Here is a 27,335-nt window from a genome sequence, read left to right as displayed (position 1 = left end):
TAGGGGAACGGAAGCTTCGGATTATTTTTTTCGAGTATAAAAATAAAGATTATCTAATAATTTAACTTTGATTAATCTGAATATCTGTGTACTAATTTTATGTTACATTAACAGTGTACTTATATTGCAGTAATCTAGATTTTATATTTATTAACGTACAATTTTCATTTATTTTCAGGTATTTATTAATATTTTTACTTCTTCTATCTTGATGTATTTTTATTTCGTTTTCATTCTTAGCGGCATGGATGCTTCGATCTTCCTTCCTATTTCCAATCATTACACGACTTAGTGCAATATATCGGATACGTACTAAAACCAATCCGTCATTCGTTAATGAAACGTACGATCTGAATTGAAAGGAATCGCTAACAGGAAAGGGGGCGCGATGATGAGGTTACTATACAAGCAAAATGTTTCGCCATATAACCCAGCCAGACTAAGACTCTAGATAGATAACCGACCTTGTATTTGCATGGGCAAATGATAGCTAGTGGAGGACAGAGATGGGGCAAGAATAGCTCATATGGCCAAGTCGCAAACCCGTATCTCATTATTGATATCCGAACAGAACATTATCATGTAATATTCTCTGACCCCTTACAATAATAGGATTTTACCCTCAGCCGAAGTCAATTAATGATTAGCGTTTATAGCAATATAACGATAGCCTATTTTCGTTCAATAACTGATATCACAAATCATTAAATTTTGCGATTTTACCAGATAACGGAAATAAATGTAAGATTTTTATTATACACATACATATTATATTTAATATACATCCATAACCCTGGAAAAGACTTTTTTTTATATTTATTAAACAAACATCTTCCCTTGGCGGGATTCGAACCCGCGACCCCTTGTGTAGTGATCATGTCACTAACCACTACACCAGACGGCCAGACGGTAATTTTAAAGGTATTATGCTCACAATCTCTTCTAGAGTTCCAAAAGCAGCTGTAAAAAGATCGTATTCGAATAAACTAAAAACATTTATTTTTGTAAACAGATTTCTGACTTTTTCAGAACGAATGAAATAAAACACGAAAACTAATGGCGCTTTTCCTCCATAATTTAAGATCCATTAATATGAATTTTGCTTTAGACTTGAACATTTCTTTTACATAGTTAAGCCGATTTCCAGGCTTGTTTTAAACATTATAAAATAATTTTCAAGCAATTTATTTAAAAAAAAGAAGTTCCTTTCTATCTGATAGGTGACTGAGTTGATCGCCGATCTGGTGTTAAGTGTTTATCGGAACTCATAGATCATAATACTAATGCCGATATAAGATCAAAGTCTCAATGGTATATTTTAACGCCTGCCTTGCAATCGAAATCACTGTTTCGCGACCGAAAAATTGACAGCATTGCGGGCTTTAAGGCTTAGTTTAATGATGATATCTGCGTGCTTGTTCCTTATTATGGACATATAGCTTTTTCTGATTCGTTGAAAGGTATTGATGAGTGGTCATATTTCAACAGAAATAATAAGATTGTTTTGTTTAATTTCACATATTATGTATATATTTCATCTACCTGTACGTAATGTGGTATACAGGGTGTTGTGTTATTATTTTGAACATTAAGCGTGACAGAAATAAAATTATGATAATTTTAAGCTTTGGTTCACAAATCAAGATCAACTGTTCACATGAAAAAATTAAACTCATATAATGAAGATTTTGTTGTTTTAAAGTTTCAATATTATCAAGACAAGTTTATATTTTTTTGAAAGTTGATCACTCAAGAATCGTTGAATTAAAAAAATCCATTAACTAGCTACAGAATTGAACATACTTTTGTCTTTATTTCCTATAGAAATGATTCAACTTCGAGTACTGTGTGGTGTTAATTAAACAGCCATATTAACTCCATAACATATAAGATTTTCAAAATGAATAAATTTAATGAAAGTTTTGATTTTAAGGTTAAATGAATCAAATTATATAATATATCGAAAATATTGCGAAAGTAAAAGCTAAATATGATAGAGAGAAATAAGCTAATAATAAAAATAAAGCTATAAGAATAAAGTAAAGAAATCTATACATATAAATAAAATTGGAGTGTCGGTTTGTAATATTAAAATAACAGTTTTTTACTACATGCATATGAATATATATACAGTACATACACCAAAATAACATTTTTTACAATTTTTGTCTGTCTGTCTGTCTGTTTGTTCCGGTTAATCTCTAGAACGGCTCTGATGATATAAGGAGTAACTTAGACTACTTTTTTAAACTAGCTTCGCCCCGCGACTTCACCCGCGGTACCACTATAATAATATCCGCGCGTAATGTCGCGAGACTCAGTTATCAATAATAAAATTTAATGTATCCGAAGCGAAGCGAGGGCGGGTCGCTAGTAATAAATAAAATAATGAAAAATAAGAAATAAAAATAAAGAAATAATAAAATAAAGCTAAATAAGCTAGATAAATGCATTTATAATAAAAACAAACTGTATTATATAGTACTGACCTGTATGATGTAAGATGGAACAGTTGTTAGAAGAAGCAGCCAGGGAGTAGTTGGGCTCATCTTTGGGCTTCAGCAGTTCGTTTGCGGAGACAGCGTGGATCGACAGTTCCTGAATATGCATTTAGAAAAATTAATCTATATATTTAAAAATGAATTGCTGTTCGTTAGTCTCGCTAAAACTCGAGAACGGCTCGACCGATTTGGCTAATTTTGGTCTTGAATAATTTGTGGTAGTCCATAGAAGGTTTAAAAGGTAGATAAATATGAAAATGCTCGGAATTAAATAAAAATAACAATTTTGTTTTTCCTTTGATGTCTCCCCCGTCGGACGGATTCGTTTGTTTGTTTTAAGTTTATGGTATATAAAAGTTTAGATCTTTATTTATCGATTGAGGCACTACGAAGTCTGCCGGGTCAGCTAGTTGCAAATAAAAATGATATGCTATTTTTGGACTTTAACTTTAACGAATACAAAATAGCTATAGATAATAATACATAATGTGATGCTATCTATGGCTAAGGCGATAGGCGTACTTAACACCTATCTCATATCGTACTTTGAAACTTCAACCAAGGCCTAAGAGTAAAACTGAATCTCAGTAAGCTTCAGCCTCATGGCCCGTACTAGGATCGACAGCGATATTTTAAATTCCGGGTACACCAATTATATAAAGGAATATCGTAACTTTCAACACGTTTGTAAGTACAGTAGAATTCATATACAACGACTTCGCTTATAACGACTAACCGCTTTTAACGACGATCATGATTACTCAAGTTAGGTTTCATAGTTAGGTACTGAGAAAATATAACCGCTTAGTGCGACTCCGTTTTAAGCGACCAACTGCTTATAGCGACCCTTAATTATGAATATTATGATGCTACGACCGGTTAAAACGACGAACAATGTACACCGATCAGAAGTCGGTGAATCAAATGCAACCCTCGCAAAGGAGTTTGGCGTATCTCATTCTACAATATCAACAATAAAGATAAGATCGAGCCGCTGTTTAATGCCAATGTTTTAAAAGACAAACGTGTAAGGACTTCTACTCATGAGTCGGTGGATAAAGGCATTGTTACAGTACAGAATACCCGTGAATATACCTCTGCTACAAGAGAAAGCAATTTTTCCCTATACAGTTAGACATGCAAATTTTTACATGCTCCATGAGTTGGATAAACATATGTACTTAACATATGTACTTAAGAAATAGTTCTGCCGTTTTGTACGTCATCCGGTTAGTACGACATAGTTTCGCCGGTCCCTTGAAGGTCGTTATATCCGGATTCTACTGTACTGGCTACGATTATTCATATGCCAGTGCTATTTAGTAAAATAGTGAAATTAACATTACTTATAACACTAGGAAGGAAATGTCGTTTATAAACAGAATTTGCAAAATATAAACAAATATGCAATACAATTTCATATTACTTCTATTTACAAAGTATTTATGTAGCATACCAAAAATATCTTTCATTTCTGAAATAATTAAAATACACGTGCCTGCACGCTTCCGTTAAGACAATGTAGCAGATTAAAGCAAATGAAAAAAACATAGGTCCAAAAATTTAAACTTATAAAAACAGTACATTATAAGCTATAAGCTGACTGGAAATTCCGTAGCGCAGAACAGTAATCCGGCGAAGACGGTCGATTAAGTCGCAAAATTTACAAATCATTCGGAGCACGTGCGTATAACTTTTTTTTTCTGTAAATTAAATCGAATCCCGAAGACATGGCCAATAAATACTCGTACAATTTCTATTTTTAAATACGTAGGATGCTTTCTTCGATCTTGAATGAACGGCGGTCGACCCTCCTCGTAATGTCTCGTCGTTACAATGGCGGCGCGTGACAAACGCGAAAGCGATTGCAATCGGGATAAAATCTAAAATTTTCTAAATTTACACTTTACACGAAGGGAAATCATTATGTAATAAACATTAACCGCTTTTCGGCGTGCATAATTTCGTGATAAAATATCGAAGACATTTTCTTTGCGGAAACAGTTATAGATAAACTAGTTTGCTTAACAATTTTTTTTATGATATACATAAAGTGTTACAATAAATAAATGAATGAGTAGGTAATGAAACGATGAGTTACTGTGTCGCTGGTCGCTTCCATCGCAAGACGTAGTGTTAGCTTTTTGACAGTGTCAGCTACACGGAGCTGATTTGTTCGCAACAGCTGCGTGTGCGCACCTATTAACCGCTGATACATGTTTGTCAGCCGGCTATTAGGGCGAAAGAGATGAAATTTCGAAATCGCCCATACGAGAGCGAGATCGGTTTATTTCTCCAATTCACGACCAATATTTATTTGCTGCATCGTGACATTCGAGAAAAATTCTTGTACCAAAAAATTAGAATCGAAAATAAATTCGTGATTTCTTCTGGCAGGCCATTTTTCTTGTTACTATATAAAGATATAATATTGGTCAAGGAATTCTCACTTTTGTTGCGATCCAATTTATAATTATGAAATAATAAGATCGTTGTAATGTATTATAAAGTCTTAATCCTTCCGAGAATGAATTAAGCAAAACGCGTTTCTTTTCATTTTTAATTGAATTTATAGACCAGCAATATCATATATTGCATGTTATTAGGGAGACGTTTATTACGCGTTCATGGTTTTGAGAAAAATATACTCTTGGCTGAATATCAACGGAAACGTTCCGACGGTTTCAATTTAAGATTAAGCTTTTCAATATGCAAAATGAAATTCACATGTTTCGAGTGATCGGTGATGGTAAAAAAATATATCAGCTTTATTACAGATCGTAGGACCAATCAGTGTGAGTATAGTGTATACAGTAATTGATCAACGATATAACTTTCTTTTGGTTAACATACACCATTACACAAAAAAAAAAAAATATTTCACCTTGTTATTAAACTGAAATAAATATCAAAACGTATCGACTAGAATTTTTAAACTGAATTATTACTTTAACAGCTTCGAATGATTACGACAATTAGTAACATCGAAATAAACAAAAATAAGAAAAAGAGCGAAATGGATTTCCACACAGTGACGAAGCGACACGACATTTCAGGGTGGGATTAAACTAAAATAGCTCAATAATTAATGGGCGTTCCCGAATCCACAATCTCAAAATTGGACTCATATTACATTTATGAGACTCGCTTTTTTTTTAAGAATCATCGAAAATCATTCACTGTGTTCGATGCTGCCCGATGGCTATTCATACATTTACGTGACAGAAAGAAAATTACCATGGCAAGTCGTCGGCCGAACAATGTGTACAATAATAATAATATTCCGTCGGACTAAAAACACTATTCCTGAGTGTTGATGAACGCCTCAAACTATTTAATTCGATAAGTAATGTTCTTACAGAAAAATGCAATAAAATAGTTAATCATTTAAATAGCGTTCGCGACATCGCATTAAAAATCTTTTTGGCAATTCGGTAGCCAACTGATAGTGTTTTTATTGAAACTAAAAGGTTTGCTTGCAATGCGAGCAATGTTTTTGAGTTGTATTAAAAAGTTCTGCAAGTATTTGAGGTGAATGAGGTGTAATTTTCTGTGCTAGCCAACAACATGATTGTTTTTATGTTATTCGTTAACCCATAAGCACAGCCCACCGAGTTTCTCGCCGGATCTTTTCAGTGGGTCGCGTTCCCGATTCGGTGGTAAATTCTGCGAAGCACTGCTCTTGCTAGGGCCAGCGTTAGCAACGCTCCGGTTTGAGGCCCGTGAGCTCACCTACACATCAAGGAGAAGCTGAAATAGCCTCTCAAGGCTATAAGCATTAAAAAACAGGAATTTGTATCGCGCTTTTGAACGTTTACGTCACTGTACAGTATGGTCGCTCTTGATCTAGTACAAATTTTGAATACAAATTCCCTAATATTTAAGTAGGAACGGAACGGAACGATATGGATGGATGATAGATATGGAGCATGACTGAGTGAGCGAGATAGGAGATGTCGTGTTAGGAAGTAAGAAAGACGGCGAATGAATGCGGAACACAGTTTTTTTTAAGTGAGACGAGGGTAGTTACCGGACGCGATCGCAGATAGACGCGGTGTAACTCTGAAGACGTAAGACGTTTATATTTTAGTTACATAGAATAAGAAAGACGTAATAAAAATCAAGTTTGTGTGAAGCCATCAACCATTTTTGTTTCACTGACCCAACCTGAATAATAATAATAATAACATTTTATTTCAGAATTAAATTCCATATGAAGTGTTAGTAATACGAAAAAAAGTACATTTTATTTATTTTACACTGACCATGGCTGGTCTTGAGCCAACATGGACTTCATTCTAGTGCCTCAGTATAGGGCAACAATAGCGACTCCCTATCGCGGCCAGGAGGCTGTTGAAACTCAATTAATTAATAGTAAACCCCATATTTATTTTGGTTTTCATTGTTTGACTGTATAATTTATAAGACAGAAGAATGTCAATCAGTATACCGAGCTTTCGTAATTACTAAATTACTGTCGCGAACCCGTGCCCTCGTATGAATAATTATTGTATGTTTTTTTTTTTTTATAACAACGAGAGCCAAACGAATGTATGTAAAATGTACAGCCACTACCTCCCCTATATTTCGATCGAAAGTAATCCGACCTTACAGTTCAAAGGACGTAAAGATAATGAAAGTTTGTATGTAGCTGAACTTTTTTACCAACGCCAGTAGGTACTATAAACCCTAATTAGTTTTCATCAAAAATATACGTTGAAGTAGCGTTGGCATCATAAACAATCAGTTTTCTATCAAATATGAAATTTATTGATGAATAAAAATAAATATTTAAGAACATGGCTTAGCTTATTATTTCATAAACGTTATCTCTTTAGTTTAAATTGTAAATGCACTGATGTATTTTCATAATATGTATTTTCGAAAAGCAAATAAGTAATACGTGACAAAGCTGTTGGCTCGAATAATGATTAGAACTAATTTATATTAGTCATCGGTGTCTGAACTACAGTATAAGGAAGTAATTAAATCAACAATTTCCCGGATCAGCGTATCAAGATCACTGCTGATAGCAAATGAAATGTGTCAACGACGAAACAATTAGATCAAATACAGCAAATATTACGGCAAACTAACAATTTGATAGTATTAAATAAGACTGAGTATTCTATTTCATGCGTTCCGACTTAAGTTATAAGATAGGCCTTGTTACTAATCGATTAAGACTTAATCTCAATCTTAAGGATATTCAAAATAATTCTTAGCGTCAAGTAGCACGACATTTTAGAATGCAAACGTTGCGTCGTTTTCCTGACCTGAGAAATATTTGGTAATGTAGTAACTATTACAAAAATAATTAGGCTCTCGAATTGCCACAGATAATCACATATTTTTAAAGGAGGTTAAGCAACAAATACTTTTTTCACACAGGTAACATTTCATTTTACCGAATTTGAAACACAGTACCAACAGAAAACTGATCAAACAAGATAATATTTGAGAATTGTTTAGTAGATATCGAAGTATCTATCGCCCCATGACATTACGTTTTAATTTTAGTTCCAAAAAGAACACATTTATATTTTAAACAGAAACAGTATTCCTAATTATACAGCTCGTCAGTGTCGTCAATCCGTGATTGTTCGGTTTTTATTCAATAAGAAATAAAAGGATATTATGATACTCTGGTACCCCATAAAATTTAACAAAGAAAATTGCGTAAAAAAAATAATGACATATTTTTTAGATATAACGAAATGAATGTTTAACTTACAAAAACGTATACGTGTTTTAATTTTACAGAAAGCACCCAACAGTTAGACTGCAAAATATATGTAGATAAATGAATGAACAGTTTTCATTATCTAAGTTAGAAGAAGTACATTTAACACTATAAGCCCATTTAACTCATTCATACATAGTTGTGACCGGACTGACAATCTTACGATTTTTCTGATTGTTATTGTAATGTTTACCGTAACCCATAAAATTTATGCTGAAAATTCCGCTCTGAGCTACAAAACAAAAGTCCTAATTGACGGCTTTGCGTCAAAAAAGGCAATTTATTTATTTATTTGCACCAACAAAGTGATCATCAATACAAAATATTGACAAGTTGACAATAAGTACATGACAGATGTCGTCACCTCAATTATATTATTATTATTATTAATACTTTATTCAGGTTTTTTTTTAAAACCATAACATTTTGTTAGTAGTAATTACTTATAATCTATGTTAGTAACTTAAAAAATCTAACACATAACTATCATTATATACATTATATATATTATAGGTGCAATCGACAGTGCAATAATTGACAACATCTTAAAATTAGAAAATTAAAAATACAATGAGTATTTTTTTGAAATATAAAAATCAGAATAATACTTTGTCACTGGGTAACAAAAATTGTAATATCTACATGTATCAGAATATTTTTTTATATGATTTTAACATGATTACATATAGCGGTACATACCGATATGCAGTCTCCACCATTTCAAATACATAATATTTTCTATGCATTATAGTTTGTACAAGTCGTCATGGCCTAAAGGATAAGACGTCCGGTGCATTCATGTTGAGCGATGCACCGGCGTTCGAATCCGGTATACACTAACTTAAATTATTAAAATAAATTAAAGATAAATATTAACTTAGTTAAGATGGATGTGGTGCTTTTTATATACTTTTGTAAAATTGTACATATCGAAGTAGAGTTGTTATATATTTAGGTGCTGTTTGTGGCGGCCTTAATACATCAAAATCATTTTGATAGTAGCTACATATAAATATAAGAGATAGTTATTAGTGTAAAGTGTTTTTAATAATATTATGAATGAGTTACCCCTTAACACAAATGAATACCATTAGTTACATCATACATTACCATACCATACCATCATACATTCAGTATCATCAGTGTATTTAAAAAAATTGAATTATTGTTCGAGTAATAAAATCTACGCGTGTCACACGATACCATTTAAATAAAATGTAAGAGTCCAAGTCAATCGGTACGTGAAATAGGCCCATTGTATTGTACGCGACCGAATTAGCTGCACAGCTAAGCAATATTGCCCGATAAGCTACATTTAAACTACATCAGTTTAATTCATTCTTTAAATCAGTTCTTTAAGATCGACTCTCGGTTGTCGTGACGCAAATGTAAGATGACGCTTGACTGAAATACACATAGGTATTTGCGCAAGTACTCGTGAGGCCACCCACGAGCACACAACAAATATGCATACAAGTGTTCAGTTGCATGTGCAATCTCTGTTTTGCTAGGTCAAAGATTTTCCGTTTAATCTATGAACGAAAACTTGTAATGTTTTTGCCAATGTATTTAAAACAATGAGCAAGTCAGGCGCTCAAACTGCTGTGGGTCCTATTTTACATTGAACACGTTCCGTGTAGTAAACGGCGTGTATAATACGAACTTGGCTACCACTTCCCTAGTAGTAGTAGTAGCAGTAGTAGAAGTCCTTCTCTGATTTACTAACTAAACGAACCATCCTGATTTTTAAGCATTACACGGAAATACGGACAATGCAGATTCTATTCTAAAAAGAATTAACATTAGACCGGTATAAATTAAGGATGAGCCAAAAATAAAGAAATAAAGAAATAAATAAAAAAATAAAGCGGCACGACACGAGAACCCTCTCATCGTGGCCGCCGGTAACTACATTCCCGATCCTGCGGACAGAATGGAAAGCAGTCGACGTCGCCCAAAACACGTCATCTCGGATCCTCCTGATCCACTAACGGTGCTTTTAGGTACTTCAAGCACCGGTCACCGTTCTCGTCGAACCCGTCGCTTGCGACGAAGGGCTCGACGAGTAAATTAACTCTCAGACACAGCCCACTGAGTTTCTCGCCGGATCTTCTCAGTGGGTCGCGTTTCCGATCCGGTGGTAGATTCAGCGAAGCACGGCTCTTGCTAGGGTTCGTGTTAGCAACATCGTCAGGTTTGAGCCCCGTGAGCTCACCTACTAAAGTTAGGGTTACGCTGACATAGCCTCTCAAGGCTATCAGCTTAGGTAGGGAAAAAAAAATAAAAAAAAAATTCAAAGTTCGTGTTATGCCCATCATAAGATTACATAATTAATCTATTACTTCTGTCGAATAACCGGGATGAAAACTTTTATTGAATTTTGAAATACTTTGTGTTAAGAAACCAGTAAATCAATTTATCTATGATATAATTAAGACTTTTTTGTAATTGTTCTAGCATATTTTATAATTACTTAGGAAATTTAAAATGTTTATAGATAAATTTACACATATATTTTATATTTAACACTAAACATACCATAACGGGTCAAGTGACCCATTTTGAACCTTTGCATTGAAAATTTACCTATCATCTTATTGGTTTTGCACATTTGACTTCATGTTATTTCTTACCAATTAATCTACAGGTATAATAAATCCTTTTTGTTTTGTTTTGCTTTGTATATTTTGAGTAATACTTTTATACAGTTATCTACCGGCTATTGTATAAATCGGTACCAGCAAGTGGCTACGGTTAGTGTTAAACCTTCGTTTACAGCTCTTTCATCGATCGCATCGATTTGAATACTCGGCTGAAAGTTCATCTTTGAGTTTTTTATTAATTACTAGCTGACCCGACAGACTTCGTAGTGCCTCAATCGATAAATAAAAGACCTAAACTTTTGTATAAAATAAACTTAAAACATACAAAAGGAATCCGTCCGACTTACATTAAAGGGAAAACCAAATTGTTATATTTCTTTATTTCCAAACATTTTCATATTTATCCACCTTTTCAACCTTCTCTGAACTTCCACAAATAATTCAAGACCAAAATTAACCAAATCGGTCCAGCCGTTCTCGAGTTTTAGCGAGACTAACGAACAGCAATTCATTTTTATAAATATAGATAGATTTCGGGACAAAAACATGCCATACGGAAATAAAGAAATTAGCGTAAGATCGTTTTTTAGGCTTTGTTCCTTAACTTGTAACACATTACTGCATCGCGACAGGAATACGTAGGATGGTAGCGAATTACCATGTGGTGAACTTTGAACTTGTATATGTATAAAAAAATCTACGAAATAACGCCCTCCCGTGTCTGGTTTCTCTGAATCTCGTCATCTGAACTAGTGATACATCTATCTGGTGATTGGATTCATTCTAAATGTACGATCAAACGATGTGTTAAATGAACATTACGAAGTTCTACGAGCAATACACGGAAACTGCGAAATATTGCCAGACGATCAGAAGAAAAGTACTTAATTTTTTTTTTTATTATTTTAATAACCATATTGAAACTTAAAAGCGAGAACCGTGATGCATCAAAATGAGGTCTGTATGTTACACATCAACATGGAATTTGTATTTTACGAAACGAGCATAATTCATAAATGCTTTTTAAGCAAAACGATGAACACGCTTCATTTCGATCACAAGTATAACATTGGCATAATTTGTATGAAAACGTAATAGTTTCTTTCTTATGATTGAGGTCAAACGTTGCGACATTTATTCGTAGTGCACATCGTTAGGTTTTAAAATTAATCATCTTATAGACATTCGAATTCTATTATTATGACAAAATCATTAAAATAAAAGAGTAAGTTACTGCTAGCGGTGATAGCAGATAAAGTTAGACATCGCTGTAAAAAACGGCCATTTCAAAAAGTGCTTTACAATCTAAATAAATACACAAAATATTTTATTAATACGCTTTTATTAGCTTCAGACGTATGTATGTTTGTAACGGAATCTTTGAACATGATTTTGACCCCCTTCAAAACGTCGGATTAACTCGAAATTTGGTATACCTAATAAGGACCGACGACAATTCAATACAAAAAAAAAATTAAAATAAACAATTTAAAAAATTGAAATTCAACTAAAAAATGAAAAATAATTAATAGTTTTAAAAAAACTAACAAAATACGCTTTTATAGAAAATCCAACTAAAAAATAGAGAGCCACTAGACTAACAAAATAATTTGGGTAATCACAATAGACCCACGTATTTCGAAGTAGTATAGTCCCGCTACATACAATACGAGATGAAATTTTGCTGTAATCAAATTATTGGCTACCTTTTCTGAACGTGAGGTTATTGAAAGTGTGCAACAAACTCCAAATCGATTATATAATATACTAGCTGACCCGACAGACTTTGTAGTGCCTCAATCGATAAATAAAAGATCTAACCTTTTGTATAAAATAAACTTAAAACAAACAAAAGGAATCCGTCCGACGGGGGAGACATCAAAGGAAAAACAAAATTGTTATTTTTGTTTAATTCCGAGCATTTTCATATTTATCTACCTTTTAAGCCTTCTCTGGACTTCCACAAATAATTCAAGACCAAAATTGGCCAAATCGGTCCAGTCGTTCGCGAGTTTTAGCGAGACTAACGAACAGCAATTCATTTTTATATATAAAGATAAAGTAGATATTATTATGTCTTCAGCATGACGTAAGGTTTTGTGAACTATAATATACAACCCGATGATTTTCCTTCTAAAACAACAATTTATCCGCAACTTTGTGGTTAACGTCAAAAAACAAAAAAAAAAATATTATGAAATTCATATTTACGAAAAATAATTCCATTCAATCCTTTCCTTTGCGCATTTTATCAATGAAACCTGTTTTATTTTCACAAACGTATTCTATTAAAAGCCGTCGAAAATACGTTTGTTTACTATTGCTTCACAAAATATACGTACGTACCCTTTTTATTTTCACACAGTCTAACACCCACAGTGAATCATGTAAGTTTTATTGAAAGTAGTAATAATAAAAAAAAAAACTAGTTCATTAGAAATATCACAAAAAAAAGAGTGGTTGTGGCATAATATTTTAAGTATTGCAATCAATTTTATTGCTATATCGTTTTCACAAGAACCTGATACTCTTTCTTTTATTCATTGCTTGTAAACGAGCCTACAACTCATGAACTTTCTTAAAAGATATTATAAATATATTTCAGTAATTTTATAGGTGATGTTCGTTAAGTACCACATCTTATTATATTAATAGCTTTCTATGATAATTATTAAAATTTTAATATTACAGTACATTCAAATTCGACTCATTCATTCAACTGCATTGTAGCACACGATAAACGCGAACAAACTGCGTGTACTTTAGTCTGCGGTTAATGTACATAAACTTTGTGTTTAGTGGCTACTTAAAATAACAAATGAGCCCTCCTAGAGTTTGAACGCAAATGATTTATAGCGATTCACGTAAAGTTTAAGGAACGCTTACGGTAGATTTCTTCTTATATTATATCTTAAATGCAATATAAAGATAAAAAGATTCACAAAGCAGAACTATTTGCGTCCTCGTGGTCTTGGTAACTTGGTTGGTAACCACTAGACACTAGGTGACCCGGAAGCCTCATCTGCTTAGCAGTTTTTGTGGTTTTTTTCTCTATTTAAAAGCTGCTAGCCTCGATAGGCTATTCCAGCTTCGCATGGCTTGGTACGTGAGTAAACGGGGCTTAACCTGAGAGGACTTGCTAAAACTAGCCCTAGCAAGAGCAATGCTTCGCTGAATCTAGGCTTCGCTGAATCTACCACAAGATTGGAATCGCGACCCACTGAGAAGATCCGACGAGAAAGTAGGTTGAGTTTTGGTTTTCTGTGTGTTTATATGTAGTTTGGTTAGTCGAATACTGATCAAGCTGTAGTATTGAGTGTACCTATTAAAGCTTAGAAGAGGCTATTCTAAATTTTAAGACACGCTTAGTTTTACGGTGTTGAATTCTAATGTTGTTAAAATACCAACAACTATCGTTTTTTTTTTTTTTAAACTGAACTCTCATTTCAGTGACTACACAAAAGAACAACTAGTTTATTTATCACTTAGGAAAAATGTTTAGATGACATGGAAAAAACAGACCGGTTTTTGTCTGTAGGAGTAGATTATAACTCAACCACGTCATAATGAAACAAAAAATGTCTTACTGCTCCCCAAAATATTTGCGAGAGAACCAAATTTCGGACAAATTCTTGAGCATGTCATAATAGGGTCTCGGTCTCGAGTACTCGGCACATAAAAACTAAATAATTTTTACTTTTGTCACAAAGCCGATCGGATTACAACGGAGTCATTCGAGCTGCCGCGTGCCGTAGCTGCCGACTACACGTCATCGCCTTGTACACATCCTATTCTAAAAGTTAGAGATAAATCTGAACAAGCAGTAGTCGATACAAATCTTGTTGTTTTTAATTTCAATTTTATATTTTAGTTATTCGCCTACATATACTCAATGTAACATATTACAGTACTAACAATATTAATTTTTCAATTGTAATTGTTATTATAATTCAATTGTTAGGTTCATTTCATGATCATCGAAACCCGTTTTTTTCATTCTAATGAATTTTGGTATTTGCGTTATTAAAGGTAATGACGTAGTTTGGTTTTTTTATTATGGGTTATAGTTGATAGTTTTATATTGGCGGGTAAGCAACAAAGAAAATATATAGACAGGTATAAGCAACACCGTCTACTTGGTAATAAGTCGAGATGGGAGATAGTAGCGATCCGCACTAAGCGCCTCACTTTCTCCCTTTGCCTTTTCACGAGTTCTGTCTCATGCGGGGTTCGGACGTGGGTTGTTAAGCAACAGTATTTTATTAGTCGGATCGACTCCAACATTCCCCGCCCGCCATCCCCAGTGGAGGGCGGAAGTCCGGCGATTTCTTCCTAACCAAAAAAAAAACCTAGTGATGGGTAAGTAGCAAGTACATAACTGAAGTATGTAATTTTACACACCACTAGCAACACGAATGCATTGATATACATAATTGTCTTATTCTTAAAACCGGAACACATAATGAAGACATCTTCGCTACGTTGAAATAATCAAGTACTCTTTAAGTATATATGTACGATTTATTACAGGTCAGAAATAGATCGTTAAGAAAACAATTGACAATTTTTGACTATCACATCAATAAAATTTTAGAGCACATAGAGTCACTACTAAAAAATATCTGAAAAAATGTTTTGAGTTCATGAGTGCCAAAATAAATCATATGACTTAGAATCGACCACCAGATCATTCAATGCGTTGGCTCGTATTTGCAAGTTCAACACTTTAGTGAAATATTCGTTTAAATCCTGGAGCTATAATTTATCAGGTTCACTGCGCTTTTGATGGCAGCGAACAAACATCTCATTCATTCAAATAAACTGTATTGTTTGGTGTTCGATTGTTTTTCAAAACTACATAATGGACCACAGCTTATTGAATCACATTTTTTATTGAAACAATCTGATTTAAGTCTTATTTTAAGACTTTTTCAGACAGGTGGATAATTTTCAAACAACTTATAAGATGTTGGAACTACTTTTTGACAAAAAAAAAATCCCAATTGCAGTAGCTCAGGTATCCTCTTTTGTATTGTGTGTATATTCATTTGTATCGGTATGTTAATATTTTTATTTTATTACGACATAAGCTTAATAAGCTATTTATTACCTGGCATAATTATTTTATGCAAGCTTTTCATATTACTTTCTCTTTTAACTTTTGTCTTCTAAGAAGAGTCTTCTTAAAAATTAACTACTACCCACTTAATTAAGTATTAATCACTTATTTTTTCTATCAGGATTTAACGTTGAATGTCTCTGTGATTGCTTAAGTAAATAAGTCATTGTACTTTATCAAAACTGAAACTATTTAATTATGTAAATTCAGGGTTTTTTTTATTTTCAAGTTTTTTATTATTTTTTTATTTCCTGTTGGAGGTAATCGAATGTGACATCTGTCTCGCCTGTAAAGCTCTTTTTTTTTATTGCTTAGATGGGTGGACGAGCTCACAGCCCACCTTGTGTTAAGTGGTTACTGGAGCCCATAGACATCTACAACGTAAATGCGCCACCCACCTTGAGATATAAGTTGCAAGGTCTCAGTATAGTTACAACGGCTACCCCACCCTTCGAACCGAAACGCATTACTGCTTCACGGCGGAAATAGGCGGGGTGGTGGTACCTACCCGTGCGGACTCCCAAGAGGTCAAACTAAGCTACTGTTAGCGTTAATATTTGTATATTTCTAGAATCACATAAGTACATTTATATTATTGAGTGGTAAATAGTATTAAATCTTATTGACAATCTGACGGTCCGTCCGCGATGAACCTATGTCAGGGACGCCCGATAATAGTTACATACGTAGTCATACTCATTACAACTTGAAATTTGATGGAGGCGAAACTGATGAGCTACTTTTAATAATGAATCGAATACTACGAACAAATTGTATACATAGTAAGAGATATCGTATCGTAACAATTAAGTGTGAATAAACTTTGTATGCAACAGTTAATTCATAATTCACTAATTAGGCTCTGACGTTTTCGAACTGGATTCGAATTTGTTTTTTGCTCTCGGACCAATATCAAAATTGTAATCCTATTTATTTATACTAGAGGTCCCGCAGTAGTCGAAATTCGACTATAATGAATTGGAATTGTAAGTTTGTACACTATTATGATTGTATTTTCAACTCCAAGACTACAACACTATAGAAAAATATTAATAAAGACAAACAATATTTAATCTATTCTCAATTTGACCACAGACGTCAAGAACAAAAGTTTGGCAATAAATAAATAGTATGCATGCGTGCGTGCGTCAAATACATGGTAGTGTGAGTCATAGTACATTTATTGATTTAATGTATCTTTTATGCATTATTTTAAAAAAATATTAGGATTGCGCACTTCTTCTCTATATTCTCTATAAGTGTGGCAAATTTCATACTCCTCCGTCCGCGCAATTTTCGTAAAAAGGGATACAAAGTTTTTGCTTCGCGTATTAATATATTATACCTATAGATGCTGTTTTCGTACTATTCATATTATGTGAAGAAGTGTGAGTATCTATTTGAAGTCTATTCCGAATTTCAGCATTTAAGCGAAACGATAACAAAAATCGAACGAATGTCAAACAAACAAGGTCGGTGATGTAACATATTGTGATGACAAGAACGAATCGATAACGCCATTTCTGAGGTACATCTTCATCACCCCACTAAACGACATGCCGATTATTTCTTGTTTAACTAATAATATTATGTATTACGTATAAAGTTCAGTAAATTAATTACGGCCTAAATCGCGAAATATTTACAAATAAACTCCGATTTATCGTTATATTTGTATTAAAACGTGAGATCAGGCCAGACACGCTTGTTATTAGGTACCGGTCACATAATGTCAACGAATATTAAAATTTAGGGTCAACGTACTTACTCCATTACTAAGCAATATTTTCATTGTGTATACAATTCGCGAAATTACTATTAGAAACTATTTCGAATTGTAAAACTTTCGTCTTATAAGCATAGTAAACTCTATTTGTATTGTAATGAATTCGCTCTGTTATCTATATCTATATAGGGTAAGTCCGGGGTAGTTGGCCATAGTTTTTTCTAAGCTCTGTCTAAAATCAAATACTTATGTTTTTTTAATTATATTTATTTGTCATTAAACTTTGAAGAATCAACTATGATATTTTAAACAAAAAAGTAACAATTTCTAAGGAGATCACCTTATTAATTGAAGTTTTCCTTAAATCACAATTGGCCATCTCTTCCAAGGTATCCAGGTGTGATAGCCATAGTATTAAAGGTAAAATGGCCATAGCTTAATTCTAGACTTATAATTACTTTTTGGTCTTATTTTCTACTTTCAAGTCTTGTTTTCTCCTCTTCGTCACAACTGGAGCACGTCGTTTTAAATTCAGTGTAGTGTTTGTGAACTTAATACTGACACACTGTACATTGAAGCCACTCTTCGATGAGAGGTGTTTCGTAGTAATTTTCACCACCACGCCCAAGACAATTATCCTTTTCGAGTCTCTTTCTTTTCTCATTCTTATCTGACAGTATTTTTAATAGAATATCGTCACTATTCTCAGATAGTCTTCAAATGGCTTTTCTTTTTATACATTGAACAGTCCTTTTATTGTATATTTTCCTTCTTTGTTTTGACATATATTATTACTTTCTTTTTCTAGTTTACATGTGTTCTTTCGAAGTCAAAGGTGTTTCAATTTGCTTTGCTCATTTAAGCACTTGAATCAGTTTTTCTGGACTAGGTGATATATCCTGTAGAATTCGAGATGGCAGTATAATCTGGATCCTTACTGAACGAAGCCTCTTTCGGAGTACTCGGGTGTGAAACATTAGACATCGTGGCAGTTTTAACGCAGGATTTTGTAAACACGATTATGAGGCATCTAAAACAAATAATAAAATACATTAATACTTTGCAGAAAACATCATTTCTGTAACATGGCACTATGGCCATAATATACCGACTGCACTTGGCCATCTCTCCTTTTTTTCCGGGAGAGATAGCCACAACAAAGACTAAAACAAGCCATGACACGAAACAAACCATTTTGAGATTTTAAAGTAGCACTGTTTGTATACTTTGCATCAAATACAAATATCACCATAATTTAAAGAAACTGATACTACAATTATGTAAAACATAAAACATCAAATAAATATTTACAATAGTCGAAACAAAAAACAAAGGATTTACTTACTTTTTATGCTTTTTTCGTCAAATATTTTATCGCACTGTTGCCCTCACGCACGACGCGCAGAAAACTAAACGTTAATCAGTGGCATTTAATGAACGGTACCTTGAAATATTTCGATAGGCCATCTCTCCCATATGGCCATCTACCCCGGACTTACCCTACATAAAATTTAATTGCTGTTCGTTAGTCTCGCTAAAACTCGGGAACGGTTGGACCGATTCGGCTAATTTTGGTCTTGAATTATTTGTGGAAGTCTAGAGAAGGTTTAAAAAGATTAGATTTAGATAAATATGAAAATGCTCGGAATTAAATAAAAAAAAAAACACTTTTGTTTTTTCCTTTGATGTGTCCCCCGTCAGACGGATTCCTTTTGTTTGTTTTAAATTTATTTTAAACAAAAGTTTAGGTCTTTTATTTATCGATTGAGGTACTACGCAGTCTGCCGGGTCAGATAGTTAGCAATAACGATGACGGATATAAAAACAGAAACAGTGAACTTCAGAAGGAGATAAAACGCAGTGTGATAATTTCACACCCAATTGGTCTTTAACATTCAAATGTATATGACTTTTAGACACACCCTGCTTTTTCTCCTCAAAAAACTTAAACTTTTTTTTTTTTTTTTTGTAAGGACACTAAAGTTTTTTTAATAACTTTACATCACAATTAGCTGCTATTAATGTTATTATTAATCAATAAAGTAGTGCGTAAGTAAGTAAGAAACATTTCTTAGTAACGAAAAAACATAATCGTGTTTGATATCGCGACCTTGTTGATCTCACGAGTCCATAAAAGACGTCATTAATAAGATGATTTGTAAAATCTAACACATATATCGTCTTTGAATTTTCTTTATTGAAATAAAACGACTAAATAAACAAATACAACGGATTTCAATAAAGCCAATCTCTTTCTCTCTTGGAATCTAAAAGTTTTATTGTAAGTAGTGGAAGCACCCGGGTCAACTAAGCGATCTGTTAATGAAAATGTTAATGCATTTAATTGAGACGAATCAGCTTTCGCAAATCAAAGGTTAACTTGATGGCGAATAAACAGATGTCACGTGTTCACCACTCGATCACTGCATTTGCGTTGTAAAATCTAGACACCCTTTGCTTCAATACGTTTTTATGACGACAACGCGACGTCAGAACTATAAAAAAAACGTGCAATAGTCTAAAGTACGTGCCCCCAAACATCGATTTGAATAGAGTTTCACTCGTTTTCAAATATGGAAAACGCTAATTCAAAGAACTGCGATGAACCATCTACGTCAGGCTTATGTAAGTCAAGCTACCTGAAACAAAGGCGGGCATGACTCACCGCGGGATGAATGTGTTGGTGAGAGTAGAGTTGCATTCTGCGAGTGTCCAGAGAGTACGCGTTTGTGGGCAGCTCGTTCATGTCGAAAAATGACTCCGGATGCAAGCCTGGGGTCAGTCTTGGAACCTCATTGTTGCACACCCCATCGAGTCCTCCTCCATCAGTGCCTCGAGACACTGCAAATAATTTAATTCGTTAATATTTATCAAAATCTTTTTTTACGGTAATCGAACCTTGTAGACATAAAAATGCGAATGACACGCCCCAGAGCGACACATGAGCGTTGACTTTGCAGTAGAAGTACTCCGTACCGCGATTGTCTAATTTCATATATGGAGTTACAATTAATAACAACAATGGAAATTTTCTTATTTATTAATGGTTTTCAAGAAATGAGATACTACTAGAAAACGGACACATTTTGTAGCGATAATTACTTTTATTTAAAAAAAAACGATTAAAAACTCTATAAGATAAATCAATGTAACAAAATATACAGAAGCCATCCGTACGAATGCAATCGAAACTTCAATTCTATCTTAAGATTGTAAACTCTTCATAGGCATGTCACAGTGTACGATCCAACGAGAATATTATGATCAATGAGAAAATCAGGCGAGCTTCTAAAAGTTTTCTGTATGATTACATTGTCAATTAGCAAAATACACTCATAAAAATAATTGTCTCGCAGAGTTTCAATAGCATTAATGTTAAATTTTAATTAAAATTCGAACGGGATTACAGAAATTACATTGCAGTTTAAAAACGAAAAGAAAAGCACGCTCAAATAGCAATATCTACTAACAGCTGAACTGAGCTAATTTTTTTTATACCCACTAATGATACTACTCAGGATGTTAGAGTGATGTTATAAAATTAAATAATCATCGATCCTAGATGTGTGAGCAAGTTTTCAAATCGACCTCTTGAAATCTTTGAAAATGACGTCCAAAGATTCCATTACATACAAACAAACAAGTAAGTAACAAGTTAATAAAAGCGCGTTAAAACAACAATCAGTGGGATCATGAATTAATATGATCAATGTCAACTAAACGTTGCAAATATAGACCAAAGCGAGATAGCCCGATGGTGTGGCCAGGAACGCAAAAATAATAGGTGCACTCAATTGGATAACTGTAGCGATGGATGGAGCTGAGTGGGTCACGGTCGGCTAAGTGCTTCAGCTGCAGTGATAGACGTATTGTTTTTCAACACTTGTTAAACAAATTGTTTAATGAAAGTATATGTATATAATATTTTATTATCAATGCAAAATGTAAATATCACTAACGCTAAGGAATACTTACATATATTTTTACGATCATAAGAAATGGAAACTACTTTCAAATAAATGTAAACATGGTATGTTTTATTGTGATCATGAAAGCGAAAACGAATCTTTTAAAAATGAATAAGATTTATAGTAATTTATAAACCCATTTTAGCGGATGTGCGTTTTATCGGTGATTACCGGAAATTTCATTTTATTGCAAACTAGTTCACCTTGCTTCAGCTTGTATTAAGTGGTTGCCGAAGCCTCTATATTTTATATTAGAACGCGAAGATTATGAGCCACACAGGTCACCATCCCGCCTGTGTCTGCTTTAAAGCAATCGTTTCCGTTTGACGATGGGGGGAGCCGTTACAGTGACATTAAACATTCGCGCCGTGATTTCTATGTGTATGCAAAATTTATTGTTGCTTGATCGAGGAGTTAGATTAGAGAATACTTGCAAATCCTTTTTTTCAAGATTGAAGGTTTACTGGTGGCCCGGAAGCCTTTCCAGTTTCACCGGGAGATGTGGGCGAGCAAAGGCTCAGCCAACATGGGTAGGATTTGCTAACAGCTGCCCGAGCGCCTCCGAAGGAGACTTAATAACTCAAGAGCAGCTGCTTCGTGAATAAACCTAGTACCAGATCGGAATCGCGACCCGCTGAGAAGATATTCGGCGAGAAACTCAGCGAGCTGATACATTGGAATGGTTGCACGTCGAACTCTTGTAGAGTTCGACGAGTACGGTTACCGGGGTCCCAAAGCCTACTTCTAGTGTTAGAGCTTAAGGCGTCTAAGGCAAAGGTTATTGGATCTGATGGATCCGTAAGGACGTGTCTAGGGCGTCGACGGTGAATTGAAAATCCTTGACACAGTCTCATCTATTGATAAAATTACACCAGGCGTATTACACGGGCCGCGGCCGCTTCGTTATTAAATAATTAACTATAAAATCGTCAAAAAAATTTACTTATAAAAATATAAATTAAACAAATTAAAGACGCATACGCATATAACACAAATACTGGTTTTAATTACGGATAGTATTGGGTCTGGAGAAAAAAGCATCAGAATATTCGGTTTCATCGCCCCGAGATATGATTTAAGAGAAGTAAGACCAATGTTGATGATAATGTCTAATTATCGTTTGTTTTATATGCTTTTTTCATAGAATTTCTAACTATGTATCTTATTATTATGTAGTGTAAATAATCTTCTATTTATTTTTGGGTGATACCTAATATCTTGTTTATTCAGATGAAGGACACAGGTTCCTGTTAAATATTATTTACATTACATTATTACGTTACGTATTACGTTATTTATTTTGTGAATAAGTATCCCTAATGCTTTAGTCATCCATGACCATGAATTGCAACTATAACAGTTTTTTTCCTGCCTATTCGTTCGCAGCCTAAGGAGTTATTCCAGCTACACGCGGACGGTTAGGTTAGCTCATTCATGGGCTCAATCTGAAAGAAATTGCTAACACAACACAAGTCGTCGTGGCCTAATGAAGTCGTCGTGGCCTAACGGATAAGACGTCCGGTGCATTGGTGTTGAGCGATGCACCGGCGTTCGAATCCCGCAGGCGGGTACCAATTTTTCTAATGAAATACGTACTCAACAAATGTTCACGATTGACTTCCACGGTGAAGGAATAACATCGTGTAATAAAAATGAAACCCGCAAAATTATAATTTGCGTAATTACTGGTGGTAGGACCTCTTGTGAGTCCGCGCGGGTGGGTACCACCACCCTGCCTATTTCTGCCGTGAAGCAGTAATGCGTTTCGGTTTGAAGGGTGGGGCAGCCGTTGTAACTATACTTGAGACCTTAGAACTTGTATCTCAAGGTGGGTGGCGCATTTACGTTGTGGATGTCTATGGGCTCCAGTAACCACTTAACACCAGGTGGGCTGTGAGCTCGTCCACCCATCTAAGCAATAAAAAAAAAAAATTAAAAAAAAAACACTAAACTGCAAGAGCAGCGCATCGCAGAATCTACCATTGGTTCGGAATCCCGTTCCACTGCGAACATCCGGCGAGCTATTTTCTGGAAGAGCCTAAAGGAACCGAAAGTGGATCCGGGGGATCCCGCAAGACGATTCGAGCAACGGGGTCTTTGCGGTTTCCCGTCGCCTGAGTCGGATACGTAATTAGCGGCGGCCACGATAAGAGGGTTATCGTGTTGCGCCGCTTTGTCGAAGTAGCGTTCTGATGCTATCTTAAGATATTTACATATCGGTTCTAAGTTTAGATCGTCGTGAAGGTCGACATTATTCATGTACCGCGGTGCTCCTATGGCTATCCTGCAGCAACAGGATTGGATCACCTGGAGAGAGTTTATGTGCATGCGGGCCCGTGAGCGAACATTTCACTTGGATAGGTCCTATCGGAACGTATGCAAGTTTTATAAAGTGTCGCATTGTTACGAAGGGACAATTTCCTTCAGATCACGGCGTAGAATCGACCGATTAAGAATGCGGCTCGCTCGCGTACTGACTTAAACAAAAGTATTTAAAATGTCGGAAATAATATAGTTTTAAATATTACTAAATAAAATAAATCGATTTTTTTAAACGGTTCGGGCATTACCTTTTTTCATTTGATCGTACTAAACATCCATTGAACTCAAAGCTGAAACGAACACATTGACCACTAAAAATCGAACCATATTTTTTTAATAATGAGCTACTGACTCTTTTGTTCCTAAAACAATTTTAAACATTTAATATGCTTTATAAATATTTAAGCGTTTTGGCGACCCGCTTTTATGGTATTTTCTATAATACTCTATTTAAAATGTGAATCATTTCATGGAAAACAATTACCGTATTTTTTTTATTTTTTTCCTTTGTAGGCAGACGAGCATACGGCCCATGGTTAGTGGTTACCGTCGCCCATGGACTTCAGTAATGCCAGGGGCAGAATCAAGCCGCTACCTACCGAGCATTTTTTTTTTATCTATTAACGAATTGTTCAGTCAATATAGATGAAGATAAACTAAGCTAAAATTTGTCAGTATCATTTTCTTCTTAATTTATCAACCGATTTTAATTTTTCCATTTATAGACGCTTTTATGGAAGCTATTTATGGAAGCTTTGGCGTTACCAACCTAACAAGTGGTAAAGCGTCTTGGGACGCCGCACTGGTAGTTGCCATCATCCTGCCTATGTCTACCGTTAAGCAGTAATGCGTTTCGATCTGAAAGGTGGGGTAGCCATTGTACTATAGAACTGAGACTTAGGACTCGGTTCACAGCCCACCTGGTGTTAAGTGGTTACTGGAGCCCATAGACATCTACAACGTAAATGCGCCACGCACGTTGAGATATAAGTTCTAAGGTCTTAGTATAGTTACAACGGCTGCTCCGCCCTTCAAACCGAAACGCATTACTGTTTCACGGCAGAAATAGGCAGGGTGGTGGTACCTACCCGCGCGGACTAAGAGGTCCTACCACCAGTAATAACGGTAGACTGCGGCTTGGCTCTGCCCCTGGCATTGCTGACATCCACGAGTGACGGTAACCACTCCCCATCAGGTAGATCGTACGATCGTCTACCTATACTATAGACTAATAAAAAAATCGTGTCTCCGTATTAAGTATCAGTTTTTTTTTTCTTACTGGTAATCTTGTTCGTCATCATAGTGGTATCGCAATTAAGATCGTATATCATACGAAAGTTAAGTGGGTACTTATGACTTTGACAGGAATTTATTAAGCATCAAGCTTATAGCGTCACGACGACTCTATGTATATCGTAGTTCCAAATATTTCAATTAATTTAAATACTTACCTATACGTATAGTACATATTATATTAGCAGAGCAAAACAGCGATAAGGTATATCGTGTCGATTTCTCAAACGGCAACCTGTCTGTATGGGCGGTTACTGATGCGTACATACACGACTGATATAACCGATGACCCATACATCAAATTTTCTAACAGATAATTCATTATCTATTTAATGTGTACAATATTTTCGGATCGTAATTTTTTATAAGGAAGTTAAAACAAAGATTAAACTAAGTTTTTTATGCAACGAGTTTGTTGCCTGACCATCAACTATTGAACACTATTGAATTAATTGAAATAAGAAAACACCTCATTAATGCGTAACAATGCGAAATGCGATTGCTTATTGAATTTTAATTGACTTCTCCTAAACATTTATATTTTTAATATTTAATTTTACTCACCCACTTTTCGAAAATCGTTACGGAGCAGCTCCTCGATACCCGTTTTGAATTCGGGAAATCCTTCAAAATAATTAATGTTTAACTTAACTTAAAACATCCTTATGATACACCGAGAATCTAATAAAATTTATGTTGCACTATTTACTTAAAAAATATTTTTCTTTATCAATATTGAATTGAATTCAAAGCAATTACTTTGCTGATATCTAGTCAGAAATTAGGAAAAAAATCTCAACGCTTTTTAAAACGTGAATGTTGGGCGGGCGGTCGTGTATCGTATAATATCGGACGGTGCCGCGAGCGAGAGACGCGTACGCTCGTAGCCAAGTCGCGAACTGACTCGACTATACGAAACTAGCAGCCCGAACACACCAGCGGCCTTAAACGCCACCGTGTAGGCGTCTTCAATCGCATCATTTACATCGACAGGCACACCTCGCATTCAAATTAAGAATCAATCCTAAAACCCCCTCAGCTGTGGGTAGACGTACGCGTCTAACCAGAGAACGCATCGACTACAACCCTAGTCCGCTAGTGGCGAAATTTATTTAATTCGGGACGCTTTTCACAATCAAGGAAAACGTAATCTTCGTAATGCGGAACGGCATCGAGTGGGGAAGGCCGCGGTCTCATTGGCGGGGCACAGCCGCCCATCGCCAATGGTTATAGGAAGGAGGAGTCGGCTCGTGAACGCTCCGAAATTTCGGCCAGACAAATACAGCAGCCCCCTTAAAATATTTTGTTTATTGCACCTTACCTAATTAATATTTCTCATTTTTTTATTATTCTTTGCCTCAAAAAATTGAAATGTAAAATTTACAAGTTGCCTAATTTCAATCTTAATACACATGTTCAAACTTCAGGCTCTTACTATTTACGTAGTAAAATTAGCGAATTTTATTTGGACGATTGCATTCCATTGACCTTGTTAGTTTTTTTATATCCACCTAAGGTTTCGCTGCTGCCAGGCGTCTTAATTGCAGAAAAGGCGAAGTGGCATAAAAAAAGAAGAATAACTACTTCAATTTCATTATGAGACGCGAAATTCTAATCAATTTGATTTGTTTTTTTTTTGTATAAAGCGTCAATAATAATTTAACCCCTAAAATCCTCACTTGCCTTGGTTTAGTGATCTCTTTTAGAAGACGGTTTGTGTATTCTGTAAATTGTACAAATCTAAACACATTTAATACGTCATTTGTCATTATTTAATAATGCGGAGATAGCCAAAAACAAAACGTGAAGTTATTAAAATATTAAAACAGTGTTCGTTTTTTATTGTCGTTACGAGTATCCCCGCTGACTTTGGCGGAGAAAAAATGTTCATTTTTTATTGATAGCATAGTTCTTCAATAACTATGAAAGAAAAAAACTGATGTAATTAATTTCAAATAGAGTAGAAAAAAAGTACATAATAAACTCTACTAATAAGTACTTTCTAATTATATATTTAATAATCTACTAGTACCTACATAAATCGTTCGCTCTTCTACATT

General features: G+C 34.7%; 1 protein-coding gene across 2 annotated transcripts in view; it reads right to left on the bottom strand.

Moving 5' to 3' along the window:
* LOC114244559 (uncharacterized) overlaps positions 1 to 26,355 on the bottom strand; it is a 52,029-nt gene extending 25,674 nt beyond the window's left edge. For both annotated transcript variants that reach the window (XM_028176417.2, XM_089728358.1), the window contains exons 1-3: positions 25,840 to 26,355; positions 20,358 to 20,533; positions 2,490 to 2,598 (exon numbers count right to left, since the gene is read on the bottom strand). In XM_028176417.2, the coding sequence (XP_028032218.1) occupies positions 2,490 to 2,598; positions 20,358 to 20,438 (190 nt within the window). In that variant the 5' untranslated portion in view covers positions 20,439 to 20,533; positions 25,840 to 26,355. The remainder of the gene's footprint in view (positions 1 to 2,489; positions 2,599 to 20,357; positions 20,534 to 25,839) is intronic.
* Between the last annotated feature and the right edge of the window lie 980 nt (positions 26,356 to 27,335).

The sequence above is a fragment of the Bombyx mandarina genome, chromosome 01, assembly GCF_030267445.1.
Source record: "Bombyx mandarina strain Sakado chromosome 01, ASM3026744v2".
Lineage (NCBI taxonomy): Eukaryota > Metazoa > Arthropoda > Insecta > Lepidoptera > Bombycidae > Bombyx > Bombyx mandarina.
This window is presented reverse-complemented; position numbering and strand designations above follow the sequence as displayed.